At 38.0% G+C, this 20,345-nt stretch overlaps 1 protein-coding gene and 1 long non-coding RNA gene across 6 annotated transcripts in view; both read right to left on the bottom strand.

Annotated features, from left to right (window-relative positions):
- The window catches only part of LOC135328864 (uncharacterized), a 74,728-nt gene extending 74,161 nt beyond the window's left edge, over positions 1-567 (bottom strand). For both annotated transcript variants that reach the window (XR_010390002.1, XR_010390003.1), the window contains exon 1: positions 469-567. This is a non-coding gene — a long non-coding RNA (uncharacterized LOC135328864). The remainder of the gene's footprint in view (positions 1-468) is intronic.
- Positions 568-5,659: 5,092 nt separating this feature from the next.
- AGPS (alkylglycerone phosphate synthase) overlaps positions 5,660-20,345 on the bottom strand; it is a 99,123-nt gene continuing 84,437 nt past the window's right edge. For all 4 annotated transcript variants that reach the window (XM_064514996.1, XM_064514997.1, XM_026092504.2 and 1 more), the window contains 5 exons: positions 20,093-20,154; positions 18,578-18,667; positions 18,035-18,134; positions 16,477-16,534; positions 5,660-9,130 (listed from right to left, as the gene is read on the bottom strand). In XM_064514996.1, coding sequence (XP_064371066.1) covers positions 9,009-9,130; positions 16,477-16,534; positions 18,035-18,134; positions 18,578-18,667; positions 20,093-20,154 — 432 coding nt within the window. In that variant the 3' untranslated portion in view covers positions 5,660-9,008. The remainder of the gene's footprint in view (positions 9,131-16,476; positions 16,535-18,034; positions 18,135-18,577; positions 18,668-20,092; positions 20,155-20,345) is intronic.

Below are 20,345 nucleotides of genomic sequence, written 5' to 3'. Positions count from 1 at the left end.
TGGTCACTGTGGGGCTCTGGCGGCTCCATCTTGGCCCCTTTGCTCCCCTCTAAGGAGGCGTGGCCGTGCCTGCGCGGAGGAGAAGCCCTCAGAAGATGGCTGCTTCACCCAGGTTTAGCCCAGCTCAGCCTGCTACAGGTTCCCCCCTGCCCCATTAACACCAGCCATCTGCCCCAAGCCGCTATGTCAACACCAGCAAACAGTGCAGAGGCATTAAAAGGACCAGGGTCCTCGCGGGCATCATTGCCTTACCTCAGCACAGAGAGGGGCCCGCTCTCCCCGCAGCAGCTCCGCTCTCCAGCGGCTGCCCACAGCACACGCCCCGTGCCTCCCCTGCCCGCAGCACAGCCGCGTGTCACCTCCTTCAGCCGCGAAGCAAAGAGGGCTAGGTCCCCCCATCACAGCCCCACCAAACGAGCTTGCCCCCCACAGCAGCAGGAGCACAAGGCTGCCCTCAGCCCCACCAACCTTCTCCTTCCTCTGCTTGAACATGGACAGGGCCAGAAACCTTCATAACAACCAGAGTGCCTGCAGCTGGGGCAAATGCCTGCGTGACCGGAGTGAAACAACAGGCATTCGCAAATGCAGCAAATGGAAACAGCACGTGTGAGATGTTGACGCTCTCCACGCTTTAAAGAAAACATGCACACAAGCTGTGGCCCATATCTGGAGGGAGTTCAAAAAGCCTGCGATGTCCCTATATGGCTCCCCAGGCAACATTATAGGAAGTCGACACACAGTCATTGTGTTTATTTGCAATCAGTGAGCAAACACTGTCATTGAGACTCACAGGAAGAGTGAGACATCACATTTATGCTTCAAGATGCCAAGTATCAGCACCACGCACAGGGCTGTGCGTGCAGAGGCTTAATAGCTACAAGCATGCTTCTTCCTTGACACTGACCCTGTATTCCTACAACCTGCTTGCTGTTAAGGAAACTTGCATTTACTTTAGGTAGTGAATACTAGTGCTTCAGGCGCTGAAGGTCTTGTTGATTGTTGCAGTGTCTCTGCACTTGTGCAACAGTGCACACACACCCTCCAGCACAAGGGCTGCTACCCTGCTAGTCCCAGGTGTTTTAACTTTGCTGTGCACTGCCTGGTCTGCACCTGTAGCATATCAGTACATGGTCTTAAAGCAAACAGAACAAAAAATCCCAAACCGAAACTTTTGCTCTTCCACTTCTCCCGCCTCCCTTTTTTTTTTTTTTTTTTTTTTTTAAAAAAAAGCAGTGCGTAATAATCAGGCTATCCTTTCTGCAACAGCCACAAGGATAATTTTGGCTTTAGTAACATAAATCACACCGTGATAGAGATCGGGTGGAAGAATCCAAAGCTTGGTAGAAGGGCTTAGAGGGCCAGCCTGCAAATGCTTAGCAGTAAACACCTGAATGCTGACAACTAAAGCCCAGATATGTGGGGGAGCCTTATAAAAGAACAGGGAATAATGTCATGTTTTCTTCATGTCCACAGAGCAGCAAACAATTCTACAAATGAAGAGACAGAGATTTCCTCTCATTGATCTTAAAAAAAAGTCCTAAATTTTAACTAAGGCAGCAGATCTGTTACCATCCTAAAATTTATTGTTTCTCTATAGCAACCAAGTTCCTTCTGCTCAGCTATTGCTGCCAGATGTTCACTTCAGCGTAATTTAGCCAGAGAAGCAAGACACTGGCTTGCACTGCCTTTGCTCTGTTTTCCCAGTTAGTAATTCTCTTTGCTTTCTGGTCACTATTTTATCTACTATAAGTCATACAACAGACAGGCAAAGTTGTACAAAGAAGTTTTTATTAAGCATGCTGACGGGCCATGCCGCTTGCTGAAGCTTTGCAGATGGGAAGGCAGCAGCCTGCACTCCAGGTTGCAAATCTAACCTCAGTATCACACAAAAGCTCTTCTGGAAAACCTTTCTCCACTACCTCTTGTACAGCAGTCACTCATCTCCTCTGTCTAAAATCATAAACCCCTCTTCCTTAACCACGCGCTGGGTAACAACGCTGTAGAAAGGCATACTTGTGAAGCTAGCCTAACTCTCCATTAGGAGAATGCTTTCTTTGTAAAGATGCCGGAACTACAGCCAGCAACACACGCAGAGAACTGGCTCAGTGCTGGCTCCTTCTAGCATCTTTTCTCTTCCCTCTTCTCCCCAGTGCCACTTCTGCAGGTTGTCCCAGTTCCCTGCAGGCTGTCATTAATTCTATGCTTTAAAGGGATCCCTCCTTTTAAGAAGAGCCTACCACCCAAGCTCCTTTGAGACACGCTCTAAACTGAGTCCCAGAAAAATCCCAAGGAAGCCAAGTCTTCATCCTTACATGTTCCTGTGCCAGAACACGAGCTATAAAATAGCACTGAGCACAACTGGGGAGGAAGTGGTCATGGCATAGTGACAAGCATGAACAAAGGCAAGACCTTCATTTATTAAGGAAATCTTGTATCAAAAACACTAACTGGAAGAACAGCATTGTCCTGTATTTCCAGGAGCAGCAGTACTGAAAAGGCATTTACAATGGCTTTGCCTTGTGGTTGACCCACTCACGAAAATATTTTAAGACTGCAAGAAAAATTCAGCTATTAGTAACTGGAACACCATATAGCAGAGGGCACTGCTTATCTGAAATGAAGACCAATTAGTTTCTCCCATAGTCAGAGCATTCATTTTTCTACCACATGGGTTGTCTGGTATCTAATAAGGGTTGAGCTAACATTTCAGCTGCTTGCCAGCACAAATTAGGGTTGCTTGACTACATAGCTGCCTGTTTTCCACAAAATCCAGTGAGCACTTCATATACTGAGACTTTCACCTATTCAAGTTTGGCTCAAACTGTCCACAAAGCTCAAAAGGTTTGGTGGAGACAAAGGGAGAAAAATGAGTAGCAAATTGAGCAGTGAAGAGATTGCATATGCTTGGTTTCCTTAAAAAACGAGGCTAAAACCAAAATCCTCTCATCTACCCAGGACTCTGCACTCTAACTCTGTAGCCTGCTCAGACTGGTAAGTATGATGCTGAAGGTTTGTCAAAAAATGCATTTCTAAAGCCACGATTTTCATGCAGCATTCACCTCACCTAGGTCTTTCTTACATTTGCTTCCTAACATTAGCCAGATTTACTTTTTTAATGACTGGCTTTTATTGCCTCAGCTCTGCATGTATTTATCCAGCTGCTATGTATTTGCTAGGTGAGTGTATGTGTCACTTGACATTTCAGAACAGCTTTAACCCTTGCCTCTGGGCAGTCAGGATTTCCTGCGCTGCAGCGGTAATAGAGTGAAACAGGAAACACTGAAGGCTGCTGCCACCGGGTAAAACGAATAAAGGTCAACTGCTGTATTTGTACCTTTTCACTACTCCCAGATCCTCCGGCTTCATTACTCCCTTATCCTTGGCAATTCAAGATTGCTGTTCAACCACTTATCAATACCAAAAATCAATTTATCAATAATTACCTGTATCAATTTGTCCTGCCTGTGCATCGATCCATCCAAAGCGACCTTTTATATGTTTTCAGCATTCAGTGCTGGACTTCATTTGAGTACATAACATCAATGCTATTCACGGTCTTCAGACTGCTTTGAATATTTATGTTGCTCAGCTAGCACTGACCGGCATGATGGCAGCACCAGATATCCCTGTCCTCAAGAGTGCCATGGGAATGGATCCAAGCCCTTCCAGTAATCTGAAATGAGAGCACCTTTATCAAGGCCCTATCTTTGAATCTGTCCATTTAATATTTTATTTTGTAGTAGCACCTTGGAAAGCCAGCCACACTAAGCCATGTGATACTGAACTGCAAAGGTGTAAAAAATCATTTGACATTCTTCATTAGAAAATATAGTTTAATTTTTAAATGAACTTTAAACAAAGACTAACATTTATCACTTTTCTGATTTATGATTTGATCTGAAGTCCTAGAAGCTTATACTTTACACAATTACAGTCACATCATCAGATTGTGTCCATCATCATCTTGTACATATACAGTTTCATTGCTCTGATCAACGCTTCCATTTCATGGAAAGAAGGTTGCTATGAGATACTTTACAGCACTACAACAAATATAGTCATTCAAAAGCTGTTATGTCCCCACGCTTTTATCATGAAGGTAGAAATGGACTGGATGCTCCCCAACCAGAATTATTTTACTGGAGTTCCTGAACAGTCAACTGAAACAAACTTAGCTTTATTCTGAATCAAAATGAAACATTCATAAAGTTTCCCATTAAAAAAGTTTAGTTTTTCCAAAGTGCAAAAACAACTTCATAAATGAAATATTTCACAGCGTTTCAGTAGAGATACATATTATTGCAACTCATATTGGTAAATACTGCAAGTAAAAATAAGATTTAAAATGAAGTTCTCAAATATTTTTGAAACAGTAAGTTTTAAATTTCAAACTGACAGTATTGATATTTTTCAAAGACAGTACGCCAAACATCTCTGAAAAAAGCTTTGACCACCTCTGCACTTGAGCACCACAAGAGACTCGAAAGCTGAACGTGGACAAAGCAATCACCTGCCAAGTACGGTCTCCATGAACAACCTAGAGAAAGACATCAATTTTCTTTCAAAGGTAATGTAGAATTGAGAGTCAGTTTTGGGACTAAGAAACCAGGCACAGCAAGCTACAGTATTTATGCAGCTGCCATTCAGATCCAACTTTTTATAAAATGCAGGATTTTTTGTTTTAAAATGAAGAGGACATTAATGAGATCTGATTCTTATCCTGAGAGAAGTATTACATATCACGCAGGATCTCCTTCATACAGACAGTAACTAGATCTAAAACTAAAAACACTGGATTTTTATGCTGCTAATAAGAGGGAAATATACAAATACAATGCCTAAATATCAGGTAATTTTCTCCTTCCTGTGAAAAATTACACAAAAAATTTTGGATAACAGTGCAATTTTGTCATTTATAATTCTACAAATTAAAGCACATCATTACATCTCCTGTCCCTTGCATACCATGCCTTTTGCAGTTTTCAAATGACATGCATTAATGAAACTGCATTAGCATAAGACAATTCAACAGACCTTTCAGCAAGATGCAATTTCAGGACATAATAAAAACTTTATAGCAATGATAACTGAATATGCTTCTGCTCATATGTGCATATTTGTGCACACAGAACTTTCAAATAGAGATTTATGGAGCTTTAACAAACAGTTCCTATCAGATATACATGCAACAGCAGGAAACTAAGTCATAGCTGTTGCAACAACCAACAACAACCAACAGGTCTTTGGACAAGGGGAAGCTAACTAAGATAAGGTGCTACTCCTGCATTATATTGACAGAGCTTTCCAAGAGCAGTAGAAAGTGGCTCTGCTGTCCAAACAAGGAAAACAGAGGAAGAGAAACCTCTGAACTGAATAGACTAGCAAATTCATATAATCCAACAGAAGCCAGGTATTGTTTTGCCCTTCCTTCACTGAAAATCTACTCCTATTGTAATACTCCAATTTTGCTTTAAATAGAATGCAAAAGTAAATCTTCTATTAGCATATGTTTTCAAATTCAGTCTCCTTTCTCTGAATGCCAAAGCCTTCCTATTAGTTTTCTTTAGAAGTTTACCACCAAGTTAAGATGAACCAAGGTGACAAGTTAGGGGAACATATTTTTTAGTTTCAGCACAAAAACACATGATGTTTAGGCCCATTATTATTATTATTATTATTTTTATTAATGACATAAGGTTTGATAATCTCTTAACATTACAACTGCAGTTTTACAGTTAGTCTCACACTAGAATGACAAACACTGTTTGGCTTTACTAGCAGAAAGTTGAATTACAACCTTGATAAGCATACATTTTCCAAGACTGAAAAACAGTTCATGTTTTCTGGATTTCAATGCTAACATATCCCTGCCTCTGAGGTTGGTTTCAATTAATTTACATTGCTATGGAAGAACTATTTGGCCTGGCCTCTGATCCCAGCTGTAAGGCAAAGATAACATCTCTAATGTAACCAATATACTGTAAGTAATAATAGCCACAGTATTAAAGTCACAAAGAGAAACACTTTTCTTTAAGATCTAGACTCTGTGTTAATTTCTAGCATATGTTCTTTAATGACATTCCCCTCAAAACTTTTATAAAACTGTCCCTCTCCAATGTAAATACACTTAGCAGTCAAGCATATTCATTCTGCACCTTTCTTCCCTTCAAAGAAGGGAACAGCAGTAGCTGTGTAATTGCAAGTCATGACAAGTTTTAATTAAAACTTGTATCTTATACATGGCCAAAGTAGTCAACCAAATGAAATAATATGCTTTGCCAAGATACACTTATCTGCATGGAACAAACTCCATCTCGGAACAGGCTGCAGCTATGGGAAGCACAGCCTGTATAAGGAACACAGAAGAGTGGTGGAAGACTTCATTCACTATTAGAAGAGGGAAGATTTCTTTTAAATGGGTAATGATTTGTGTATAACCTGTATTGTATTACGTTTCTCTATTTTCATTAGGTATTTGAAAGTGAAAGAATTAAAGACATCTGATAAAATATGCATTTCAACTGTAGGGTTTCACTAAGCTCTGAACAGTTCATACAACAGAAAAATATTTAGGAAGACAGCTGTAAGGTAGCCATTAGAAAAAAATATCCATTACATTTGCAGTTAATCCTTTCCCTGGGGCTACCCTGTGCTGTAGCTGTAGGACTCTTATAACCTGTTATTTCACCTTCCTATAGGACAATTGATGTGCACTGAAAATTTTTACTGCATTTTAAATCATTTCAGAAGCCACTGGCTATTTAAAGATTGAAAATAAAGGGCAAAAGGAGTTTTTGGCTGTGTAACTTCAATAAAAAAAGGTTGGGGAAACCATAGTTAGGAAGTTAAGAGTTAGGGAGGAAGTTGTACTTTCTATGTAGTACTTTTAAGTCAAATAAGTGAACATCTTGAGAGGCAAGTGTATTGCTGAGCTATAATGACTTGTTTTAGTTCTGCTTGTGCTGTCATTCTGCAAAAAGGCTTCTGGTTATCCACACACTTTCCTTCAAAACTGGTATTTCATGTTAGCATACAATGCTTTCACTGAGGCACATAAAAAAACCCACCCTTCATATTTACCAGCTCCTAGAAAGGTCTCTATTTCACAGTGACACTGGTCATCAGCAAGATTCCATCTGTGGCCAAGTAATCACTGTTGTGCAGCATGCAAAATGAGGAAGTCTCCTGCAGAAATGTGTACAGATTCACTTTGCTAAGACAGCCATTGTATCGAATAAGGAACACTTAACCACAGTGCCAGAAGTCAGTTTCCTAAAACAGACTACAGATAGCTATTGTTTTGGGTGCTGCTGAAATATGAGCTCTGTGGGCCAAAGACTAGAATTTTTTTTTAAATATATTGAAATGTTATGAAACAAAGACCATTAGAAATAAATCTAACTGCATGACAAATACCACATTAACATCCTATTTTATGACCTGTGGATCATAAAAGGCTTTGATTTGGTATCTTAACCACATGCATTTTGAAGTGATGTTTAGACTGTTCATGATTTTTAGATGATTTTAATTACATACTTGAAATTTAAACAGTTTCAAAGTTGTTTGATATGCAGTATTTTTCAAGCATGTATATTATACTTTTTATGGTGTATTACCAAAATTGAGAACTAATTAGACAGTATCCTAAAATAGTTTAAAAACAGAATTGCAATTTTATCTTTTTCTCCTTGTTAAGGGCACTACCAATACAAAAGGTGCCCAAACTGTCACTACAGAGCAGTGAACCAGTCGGCTAGAGAGACTGTGTCCTCAAAGGATAGTCTGTATTTTGTTTCTATCCTATGTGATCATATACGTTATCAAAAAGTTAGATAACTTGCTTTAAGAAAAGAACCCACCTTAAAAATGGATCATGAGTATTGACAAATACTTCATTTGTTTTACTGATTAAGATTCAAGTTTGAGTGTAAAAATGCTTACTCACATACTGTACTCGTCAAGAAAATTTTTCCTAAAGTTAAATGGACAATTACATTTGTGGCTACCGGTGAAGTAAACAAACAATTCATAAAGGTCATAGGAAACTGTACAAAATTAAAATGGGAAACCTCACTTTTAGGATGACAATATGTTGTCCACTTAAGCTTAGTAAAACTGTTGAGACTGTTTCAAAGGACAGTGCTGGGCAAACAGTTTCATTTGAATAGCTAAAACATTTTTTACTGAAAAAAGGTCTTTTGCATCTCTGCAAAACAAAACAGGCGCAAAACCATACACATGAGGACTGTAGTACAGATGGAGGCAAAGTTTTATGTTACAAACCTGTTTTCAACATACAGTGAGAAATGTCCATTGTACAAAACTTATAGTGACTTACCTAGGATTAATTTAAGCAGATTATCCCAGCAATGCAAATACAACTCAGAACACATCAATTTAGGATTTTCAGTAGTGCTAAGGTGGGAGACTGCTGAGTTTTTAAGAAGTAGTTTGACTTAACATTGTCTCTTTTGATCAAAGCCTACATTTGTGCTTTAAAGGGTTGCTGGTTACAAGTCTATTACATACTTAATTCTTCAGCACAGAAGTACTCCTTGGTGTAATCTCATCTGTCTCCTAGCAGCTTTCCTTTAGCAAGGGGCTGGGCTGAGCAGCTGCTTCTGCAGACAACACTGTTGTCAGTCTTTGTTCTCCTTGCAGGGGATGCTTTAGTAAGAAACAGCTGGCTGTATCCAGCATGGAAAATACTTTCAGCTGTGTTGCCTAACCAAACTTGCAAAACCAAATTTGCATTTCCTGGCTGGTAATATACTTTGATGTGCCCAGTGGGTTGTCCAAGAGTTTAGAAGCATTGTAAGTAAAAATCCATAAACTTTAACAATGAAGGAATTCATTCCACTTTATTGGAAGGGAAAAGACAAAGTAATATAGTAGTCTTAAAGTTTAGTCTATGTTATATTTGATTACTGGGATATCAGTACAATGAAAATGAAGGAATTTCAACAGCAATTTTGAAGTTTTAGTACATCATATTGTACAGGGCATTATAAAAGGTTTTTGTTTCCAAAGATGTTATTGGGGTCCACATATTCTTTAACAGATCTCAGCATTCCCAAGCCAACATCAGAGATGCTCTCCTTCATCCAGCGCTTCCGCAATTTGCCTACTGGAAAAACAAAAACAAAGCATTTCAATATATGGCAGGATTCTAGGAGCCAATCAATCTTGTGACCATGAATGAACAAACACTGTGTGATAAATGCTTTTATTCAAAAATGAGAAATGTTTTGCTTTATTTGATTTATTGAGCCCACCAGACTATCAAGCTCATTAAGCTCAGCATACTCCCAGAGGAAGCCTGTGTTCCACACTGTCTACTTTCTTTAGAAACTATGAAATTTAGATGAAGCTTAGGCTGAGATCACATGTTCTATTAAAAATAGTGAAATAGTAATTACTAAGTTTTAAAAAGCCAAACTTGTCTTAAGTAGGAAGCTGAAAAGAATATTATTAAAACTAGAACTCCATACCACTTTACTGCTTTAAAGCAAGCAGAATAAGAGTCAGAACTTACTGCCAGAAACAAATTTTAAATAGTATTGGTTCAAATAACTAAAAATTGCTTTCTAAAGAGAAGACAAACCCTAGCTTTCAATCAGCAAAACATCTCATTTCATTCAGAACTTCCATACAGGCTGGCACTTGCACATACTATTTTACATAGGAACTTAGTTCCCATATTAAAATGGATATTCACAACATATACCAAATAAAGCACAGCTTAAACGCTAGCTATTTAACAACTCATTGCACTAAAATTCTCACAACAGTCCTGTTACATGGCCAAGTGTTCATATATTAACCAAGTCATCAACTCTGATTTAATGGATCATTCAAAATAGAGGACATTTTTTCATTAAACACAGTATAGCATTTAGCTTGTCAGCCTAAAACACAGTCCATTTATCAGTACAATGTGATATAGTAAAGGCTTGAGAGGCAGATGCTTTAAGAGTATCTGAAGCTAAATTCAAGCCATCTTTTGTACCCTGTTCTCAGGGTAACCATCAAACTGTCATCAGAATAATAAATTACAGGGACACCTCTGGAGAACAGAGCATATTTGTTTATACCTTCAGGAATATGAGCTAGTCACAATGCCAACTGAAAAAGCAAATGTGAGAAAGAATGAAATTTGCAGTTTGGTAGAAAACAACTATGACCAGCATGCATGTCAAGAGCAAAGATCATAACCAAAGGACAAAAGCATTTGTCATGTGGTAGGAACTACAGCTGTATTCTGCAACCTAGCTCCAAACAATCCCCATCTGTAAATATACCACTATTACAATCTGATTGTCCGAGCAAGTTGATCTAGTTGAGTTTTACGTGGGGATAGTTTAAAAGAGGAAAAAAATGGATGTGGCTTGACCATCACCTCGAGTCACTCACACTCTGGCTCTTACACAAGAAGCTGAAGAACAGTCATTACCATTCTCAACTGTTATCTGTAATATAGTTTCAGTGAATGTGTCCTGTGGTTATGGATGTAATTGTCCTGAAAAGACTGCAAACAACTGCTCCAACAAGATGGAGCACATTAGAATCACAGCAGGATGCCCAACAGCTAGCGTGCCTGCCTCTTTTACACCTCCAGTAATAATGCAATTCCATGAGGAATTGAACCACTGTCTGAGCAGCACCAAACAGTCGTTGCATATTTAATGAAGTCGCTCACCAAGTGCTGGAAAACAGAAGGTGCTTGGAGTGCATCATTAGTTCTGTCAAAGTGATAATTTACACATCTATCTTGTCAAATTTTCTATGGTTTATACTTTTACAATAATAAATCTAACATACATTTGATTAGTGAACTGGAAAGAAAAAAAGCTGTACTACAGATACCAGTAGTCCTTCACAAACATGTTCAGTGGAAAGATTTTAACCCTTTGATAACAGCAGGTTGAGCCCCTAACTCCTGCTGTTCACATCAATGAGGTGTATATGGATTTGTCAGCTGCTGCAAATTTTGATATCGCAGGGTTAAAGAGTTGAAGCAATTCTATTCTTCACGTTCTAAGCAGGTCCATCTGATTACATTTAAAAGTGAAAGGCTAACGCCTTGTGCAGATGAGAACACCATACAGAAGAGCAGTATTTATATTTGTTTCACTTCAGGTTAGTTTCAGAGTATTCTGTTCCTCCTCAGTACAATAATTCAATTGGCTTCAAGGATGAGAAGGGAAGAGGAAGAGGAAAATTCCGTAAGAGTAAAAGATGTTACCATGAACATAAGATAACTCCAAATGAGAGAGCTGGGTAAAACACAGCCACATTCTATGCTCTCCTGGTGCAATCTATCCTTTGCAGCAACCAGGCACTGACATTACAGCCTCTGCCAGGGATGACAAGTTTCATAGTGTGTGAGATGGGCAGCTTGCTGACCACAAAAGCAGCTAGAATGAGAGTAAAGCTCTCTGACTCATCAAGGCCACACTTGCTCATCTTTGAAGATGTGTTTGGATGGCTGCACAAGTCTGGCTGCTAAGGATGGAGCTAGCAAACAGCAGGCAGCAATCTGTTTTCTCCCTTTAGGAATAGGAACTACTTGAGCACACACAAACAGGCTTGTAAGTGAAGTTTAATTGCAGCTGATGAACTATGGGTCCCAGGAATAACTCCACCCACACAGAACAGATCTGTAACGGTGTGTGGTCTCAGTTAAAATAGGCTCTAGTGGCACTGCATATGGCCCTAGACTTCCTCTGCTCCAGGCCTTTCAACTTAGAGAGGCAGTTATTGCAGAAAGGTCTGTAAAAGCAAGAATGGCAGCTTGGGTCTTGAGAAGGATGAGGCTCTTCCGGCTGTTGCATGCTCTTCCTGAAGCTGGTTCTCTCTATGGGGGGCATCTTTCCACTCTTTGAAACAGCTTAGCAGGTTATTACTTTTCCAGAGATAACTCTGCAATTCATTGAGAAAGGTCAGCACATTAATCTAATACTGCAGTAAAATGTGAGTACATTGGACCACTATATCTGAGGCCTCATCTGCTACATAATTAACCGCTTCCTATCACTGTCCAACATCTGGCAAGTTTGTACTTGGCACCTAAACAACTCTAATAAGTACTCCCAAATTCTGTGTTAATGAATCAGAAAATCCTCTGCATTTGCTGGGAAGAGGTATTGAAGATAATCCTGTTAAAAGTTTCAACACATCAAGGAGGAAAATACGGTATGAGTGATTATATTCTTTCACATAGTGTTTCTTGGTGTCTGACACAGAACGACTACAGTTTAAATGCCTCATTCTAATCAGAGCAAGCTCTAGTTTACAGGTCAAAATACTATCCACCTCCAGTGTTTAACTTGCAAAAGTAATATGATACTTCTTCTGTGTAGAACAGCAAAGTATGTGCCCGACTGCCCTCCCTGCCACAAGAGAATTTTATAGTTCTAGATTTTGTGATTTGTGAGGGTTATTTTATAGCTGAGGAAATAAAGCTGCAGTTAATTACTGCAGTGCACAACTAAGCCATGACCCCTTAACAATACAGAAGAATTGTAATGCCAAACATGCAACTGAATGTGATTTTTAGTTTTTCTTTTAAGAACAAACTGCCAGGAAATTGATATTATACCTGACTAGCTCTGTGGAGCTAGGCCTGCACTAACATTTATCCTAGTCAATTGTAAAGTGGAAGAAAGTTAGTTCTATTAAGTAGCTAAATGAAGGTACTTGCTCAAACCAACAGGCCAAATAAATAATTGTTTCCTTAAGTAACTTCGTTAGAACATTTTTTGCAAAGGAAATAATTTATCATTAATTTTTAAACTTTCTTAGCTTGTTTTACATGGCTGCTTAACTTGATAATACAAAAAAGATCAGGCCCAAATCCAGCTAGCACCCTTATGATGATGTCCTTCAAAGAGAAATAGTTCCACTTATACACCAATCCTACCTAGTGATACTTCCTCAGCATGTGTTATTTTATGTACACAACAAAGCATATATTTTATAAAACGGGAATTCAAGAATATAGGGTGTGACATTTCATTCAAGTTGTTTTACGGCTTGCCATTATAAGAATTTTTATTTACCAAAGTTTGTATCTATAAAGTTGTCATTTCCAAAGTTGCTTTTCTAACAATAGGTATCTAGAAGCAGACTATGAGACTGGCAACCCTTACATACATGACTTTCAAACCTAAAGACACCCACAGCTCTTGCCAGAAAAGCAGCAGGTCAAAGTTGTGTTCAAAAGATGTGCGCTATCACTTCCTACATGCAGGACTCAATAAAGGCGAGGGGAAATCTATAATGAAGGCTGCAAAAGCTCATGTAAGAAATGAAAACAAGAGTCACTAGAAGTAGGATATCTAATTCTCGAATTCCTTTCAAAAACTTTTAGCAAGCCACAAATTATGTCAGAGCAGTGGTTAAGAGAGACAGGAAAAAACAAAGAAACCACTTCAAAGTCACACATCAAAAATAATTCCTTAAAAAAAAAAAAAAAAAATCACTGAAGAGTTTTCAGCAGTTTGTTCTCAAAAAATTTGGTGAGAAACAGACCTACCACATTTAGTCAAGACTACCAGGCTCATGAAGAACTTGATAAACCTGTTCTACAAGGGATCAGTTCCTGACATGTAGGAGTTCAGCCATGCTCAAATGCATGTAAAGCGCCTACCTGTTCAGTTATACATTCCAGGTGAACTTTTTTTTTTTAGCAACACATGCCCAAGAGAGCCTTCTTAAGTGTAAACCCTGTTCATTACATAATCTAGAAACATGTTCTCAAATGTGGAATGCTAAAATTAAAGTAAAAAAAAAAAAAATCACTGACACTTTCAAATATTTAAATCTAATTCTCATAAGTCAAGAGTGAGAAATAGAATTCAGAAGAAAAGGCAATATGATTAAAAGAATAAGAAGTCATTTAAATTGTAGTGTCAGAAAAATCATATCCAGCTTTATAAGAAACCCATATACTGTACGCCAAAATACAAGTCAATGTTACACTGAAAGGAAAAACTGATTACACAAATGAATACTTCTGGCTTTGTTAGGACTCCTTGCATGTATGTGATTCTTTTGCTGTAAAAGGCTGGTATTCATACACTTTTTGCAATTTCTTTGTTGGCATGTTCTTCCTCTTACATATTGCAAGATATGGCAAGGTACAATATTACATATTGCAGGGTCCTCAAGCATAATCCAAAGAAAAAGTACACTACTTGCAAGTTTTAAATTTCAGAAGTCATCATCTGTGTGTGGGGGAATCTTCTCATGACATTGCTAGCTTTTTCCTGAATATTGTCTCTATATTCTATGTCCCTCTATTGGGGGAATTTGGGGATAATATAAAATAGAATCCGAATTAGAATCTCTTAAGTTATTCCTTTATAAAATTTTAAGTTTATCATGATTTTAGTTCTCATTGTAGGTGGTATGGGTTTATCTGAAATTAGTATTTCTCCAGATTTAAACTAATTTAGAACTTTGCAGATATCTAAAACTGACATATATGACCACATCTTCACTCAAAAGCACATGAAGATTGAATTAAACAGGCTTTGTATTTTCTATAGCCTCAAGTCCCAGACTACATCTGTTTTCTTTGATACACAAAACCAGAGTTAAAATAGCTCCATTTATCACAGCATGATTGTAGGCAGACAAACCAGCCTGTCTGTTTCCAGATAGTGAAAACAACTGTTATTAATCACAATTACAAGACAAATACTAGAAGAAATTGCACCAGTATTTTCCTTTACCCCACACAATACACCAGTCTTAACAGTGCTAAGAATGACAAGGCCTGAAGGTCAGTAAATAAAAGCAATACCTTTAGACTAATTCTCAGCAGCAAATCTACTAAACACAGGAAAAAGGATCTTGCATATTGTACACAATGCACTGCCAGACAAAAAAAATACTTAAAGCAGAAAGAAGATACAGCTGAGGAGAGCATCAGAAGTTTAACAGAAACCAAGTTTCCCGTATCTGTTGAGTGAGAAGTTCAAATGTGCAGGGGTATGAAAATGCTATATAACAAGTAATTTCTTTTCTTGCTCAACACATGCTGTAAGCAAGATTTCATATGGTACACACAAATACATCTAATCATATGACAAGCTACAGCTGCATGCAAGTTAATGGATGAAATACTAGTCACAGTAAAATACAGGTGCCACAGCAGGGGAGAGCACAATAGCAGATCAAGGGGGAAATTCTACACCCCATGTGCAAGAACTGACCAGTCCACTATAATATCACACTAAAAATTCAATCGGTGGACAATAAAAGCATATTAAACACTAATACTCCCCCCCCCCCCCATGTTATCACAGCCTGAGTCTTCCATTCCCCTCCTACTCTGGTATTGCTGAAGCAGAGTCCCTTAGAGTTTGTATTAAAGTTGTATGAAGAAAAACAGGCCTAGACAGAAATCTCAAATTTTGAGATGTTCTCCAAGCCCAGAAAGTCACCAAAATGTTTTAAAATACTACTTCTGCCCTCCAGTTTTTCCGCATGCAAAGCTATATTGGAATTTCAGAATTATAATTTAATTTTAAACCATTAGGCTTCCTTTTCTTCACTCCTAACTCTGTGGCCAGGCAATGGCCCAATAAAGTAGAGAGAAAAGAAACATTGCCCAAGTCAAATAGTTTAAAAGCTAGTTACACTGATCAAGCTGAAGCCTGAACAAGTATTCCTGACATCAAGTTTACTGCATGATACAGGACATATGTAATCAAGTTAATTAGGCTGTGTGAAAAAAGCATATGTAAAGCATTAGGATAACACTTTAGGCATGATGTTGGTTTTTGAGTCAAATATTAAAGCACAAAATAGCTTGCAAAGAGACCAGTAACTCATGACAGATCATTTCCAAACTACAAGCGGGGAAATAAAATCATCAGAAGTTAGCAGACAGCGAGACAGATATGTCAATACTCATCAACTGTGCAACAAATAGTAACCTACAACATGGTCTAGTTCATGATCTAGAGCTAGAGTCACTAGTCATTTTATGCAGATATTTTTTACTAAGTGCTATGGAATTAGGGCTAACAGTATTCACTTAGCCACAAGGGACACTAGTTAAAAAGTTTTGTCTTAAAATCGTGAAGGAACTGGTATCCCACTTTGAGGTCTATGTACCTGAATATACCTCTGCACTGGATTCAGCAGTTAAGACTTAAGACAAGCTGACCAACTACATTTTCAGGTTCTCAAACAGCCTGTAGATTTCCTATCAAAGGCTTGAAGATGGCGGCCATAAATATACCATGTTGTATGACTTCACATCAAGCAACCAAGGCTAGAGACACTTCCCCTGAAAGCTTGGCAAAAAGGTGAGAAGTTCCCTGAAAGAATGCCAAAAGATTTTTCTCAGTAATTTCTATTAATATGTTTGAAATATTTTTCAAAGTCCCATTAAAACTATCTTATACACTGGTAAATATTTGGCATTATAAGACAGAAACATTAGACTAGGAATTATACCTCCATGGTGATGTGACAGACTTCCTCCATTGGCAAGTATTTCTTCTCTAGCCGCCCTCTAAATTGGAAAGATAAGGTATTTATTCAACAATAAATGCACGAAATGCATTTCACTAAAAATAAATCCTTGATATCATACTCATTTACACAGGTGTAAGAAAAATTTCAGAGATAAATAGGGTACACAATACAGGCCAACTTTTTTGTTTAAGCTTACAGATAAATGTAACTGGGAGCTTTCCAAATAAATACTGTCAAAGCCAAGACATTTTAACAAAACCACTGTTCCAGAATGGAATTCCTGAACAATTTACCCCTTGCAGAAACTAATCTAGTGGCCAGGGTGCTCATCCAGAAGGATGAGATCCTACCGAGAGGAAGGCTTTAACAGAGAACTTTGAAAATGCTGTCTGCAGAGCAATAAGAGTTCCTTATTCAGGCCAGAGTTTAGACCCAGGTCTCCAAGATTCTGGCTGAGAAATGAGGCATTTTACAATTAAGACTGTTCTTGTGCTGATGGAGTTTGCAGCAGGAAAGTTTAGATTTTTTTTATATTAAGAAAAGCATTTGAACAATTTCAAGCTCTCGCATTTTCTTTCCCATCCAGCTCTGATTATGAATAGACAGGTTTCTAAGGAAGCTGTGACAGAGAAAGCTTTCCTAAGCACAGACACCATGTTGTTGATCGTGGATTTGAGGAGAAAAAATCTGTTTTTCCTGGAATAAATTTATATAGCCATATCTACGCAGTTACAGATTTTTCAGTCTTCCACAGAGTACATGTACTTTGTTGGCAAACTCACTTGTTAGGTTAAAATTTAGCCATCTACAATGGAAGGCATGCATTAGTGTGATCATGCTGCTAATGCCAATAAATGGTTATAGCCAAGTATGAGTGAGTTTAAGTAAGCGCTGTAGAAGTATGTTCTCCAATGCCCTAAATTTAACAGCACAGAAGACCTTGGAACTTGCAGATACAACTTTGCATCCAATTGCCAAGTTCACAAGAGATTTCTAAGGAACAAGCATGAGAAGAATCATATCCTTGTTACAAAGTTGGACTATTTCTCTACAGTCCTATTAAAAATTATCTGCTACTGAGCATATGAACCAGAAAATAGAAAGGAAAGCAGTTTAGCCATAGTCCTGCTACATGTAAGTACTACATCTTTAAGATAAGAATATTAGTTTCCTCCCTGCCTAAGTATAGCCTTTCACCAGCCAAACCGTTAAAGCAGTTAACACTGGCTCTCGTATGTATTCTTATTAAACTTACAGGCCCAAATAGGGCTTCTCTGGTAAGAGTTTTTCCAGAAGTTTTGGTAATCCAAGAAACTTACAGCTAGTTTAATGCAGCATTGCTTAGACCAGATCTTATCTGGCCTTTTCTATTAGGCTGCACATTTTTCCTTGGCTGCTGATGAACAAACTCTTGATCTCTCTCCTGCATTCAGTTAGCTTGGCCAATGGGTTTGAAATACATACTGGGACAAACATACCACACATCATCAGCTTCTCCCCTACGCCCCACCCCAGACATTGTTCATGTATATATTACCTCAATTTGTTCATAGACATGAATAGGATCACTAATTCCTCTGTAGTTAAAGGCAAAGTAGAAGTAGACACATGCACCTGCGTCATAAGTCTGTGTCACCCTGTTAAAGAGAACTGCATTAAACCAGCCACTATGTAACACTACACAATTCACAACTCCTTTCATTTAAAAAAGGAGGTATCCATTTTAAAGTTTTGTATCCCTTTTGCTCATACTTTATGAGTGAATCAATGCTATGACTTTGAGATGAAGCTCTTAAATCAGTCTTGTAATACTTGACTCCTTGGTGCCTATAAGCAAAAATAAATGTCAAAACTAATCGAGTGCCACTAATCCCTGGAAATGATTGCTTTGCTATGTAATCTACTTGCAGATTAAAGAAGGTCAAGATTACTAACAGCTGTACTAATAGCTTCACTTTATCTACTATATTGCAAGTTTAATGACCTCTTTTTTTAGTACTAAAGTTGTAAATTGGTCCTTAGCTACTTAACAAATAAAAGACTCCAGAACAACGAATATTTAAGTTGGTGCATAACTTACCTACAGGTGGAAAAAGGAGCAAACTGAACACCCTTTTCTTTACATTCTCTTGCTATCCTTTCCTTTACATTCCTACAGAGGTCTAAAACCCTGTAAAAGAAAACATTAAAATGGAGTCTTAAGATGTCCTTTTATACAATTTCCTTTAAAAAGTTTTCAGCTTTAGTAATTTAATAGTATAAGTTAATAAAACAATAAGACTAAAAACAATATTAAGCTAGTTTAGATTTTGTCCTAACAATAAGATAGTCCTAATCAGACGTCAGTAGTACTATTACTCTTCCTCTACATCTCCTGAACAGCAGGTTTAGTCTGAACTAGAGCAATGAACACTCTTTTGCATAAGGAGCAGGACCAAAAAAAGAGATTTCAATAGAAAATTAAGATTACCCAATCCTGTATGCCTTTGTGTTTTTCCTCAGCAAAACAGCCTGACACATTTCACAAAGTAGCTGACAAAATACAACTCACAGTAGAAGACTTGAGAGCTCTCAGGCCTTGTGCTAACACCACACCTTTATGTTGCAAGGCAAAGAAAGAAAAACTTTCCAGCTGTGCATTAGTTTGCAAGCTTGAAATGTTATAATTCTAACACAGCAGTGAGCTATTAAAGCTTGCCATAAGCCACATATTTCCCCCCCTTCCTCTCCCCCAACAGAGCCAGGTGTGTCCAAAGTGCTAAAATACTTTACATGTTTTCTTCCAAATATTTTTCAGATGACCATTTGTTCAGTTAGTACATTCTCCTACACAGATCTGAGGTGGTACCATACCATGTGATTTGGAGTTTGACATTTTACACAGATTTAAACCATTTTGTCAACTGACGGAAGTGAGTAATACACAAGGGAAATTTATCCATTTATTGAAGAGTATATAAAGCTAAATATTTTGTTCAAGTATCTTCAACTAGTCTGGTACCAGGTAATGATCAATTCTGGAGAAGTGTGCAACTCATGAATTTAAACAGAAGTAGTTTTAAATTGTGTTCAGTGTTTCTCTACTATAGCTGACAGATAAGTTAAACCTGAAAGAAAGATCTTCGCCTTGGGGATAATTCATCCTTTTCAGCTCCCTTCTTTCCCTGCATCATGGCAGGGGGACAACAAAACTTTCAAACATTATATCTACATAAACTTAAGAGCTTCATTAGAAACTTTTCTGCCTGAAATACACTGCCGATTCCATGCACGTGTGGCTGCTCAAACAAAACTGTTACTGTAGTCATTTCCCCCATTCCCAACCTGTGCTTTTTAAAGTCTTGATTTTGTTACAGTAAGCTACCTTAAATAGTAATGTTATTGAATGCTTGCTTACATTGTGAATACAAACTCTGAGATGTAGTTTATCAGCAACTTCAGCAAGAACATGCAGGTGCAAAACTTTAGAGGCACATCAGCAAACTTCCACTATACATAAATCTAAATTAAGTTCCCTCATGAGCAAGTATGAGTTAGGAGTAATTTGAATAAAATCAGGTTATGAGTTTTAAGCAATTCTGAACAATCAGTTTACCTATCCCAAGGAACAGATGTCTCAAATGATTCTCCTATTATGTAGTAATCCAGGCCCAGGTCCTAACAAACAGAGAAAGGAAATTATCAATAACATTCAGCATCTACATCTGGGATTCCAGCATAGGATACATAGTTAGTACTTGATCAATTTAAGATAATTTGTATTGAGGCAAAAACAGCCATTTAGAAAAAACATCGAGCTGTCCCAGTCACAGTAGTTAATGATTATGGAAAGTGGGTCACTCTTCCAA

The sequence above is a fragment of the Dromaius novaehollandiae genome, chromosome 7 (assembly GCF_036370855.1).
Source record: "Dromaius novaehollandiae isolate bDroNov1 chromosome 7, bDroNov1.hap1, whole genome shotgun sequence".
Lineage (NCBI taxonomy): Eukaryota > Metazoa > Chordata > Aves > Casuariiformes > Dromaiidae > Dromaius > Dromaius novaehollandiae.
Note: the sequence above shows the minus strand (reverse complement) of the source record. Positions and strands in the feature narration are given on the sequence as shown.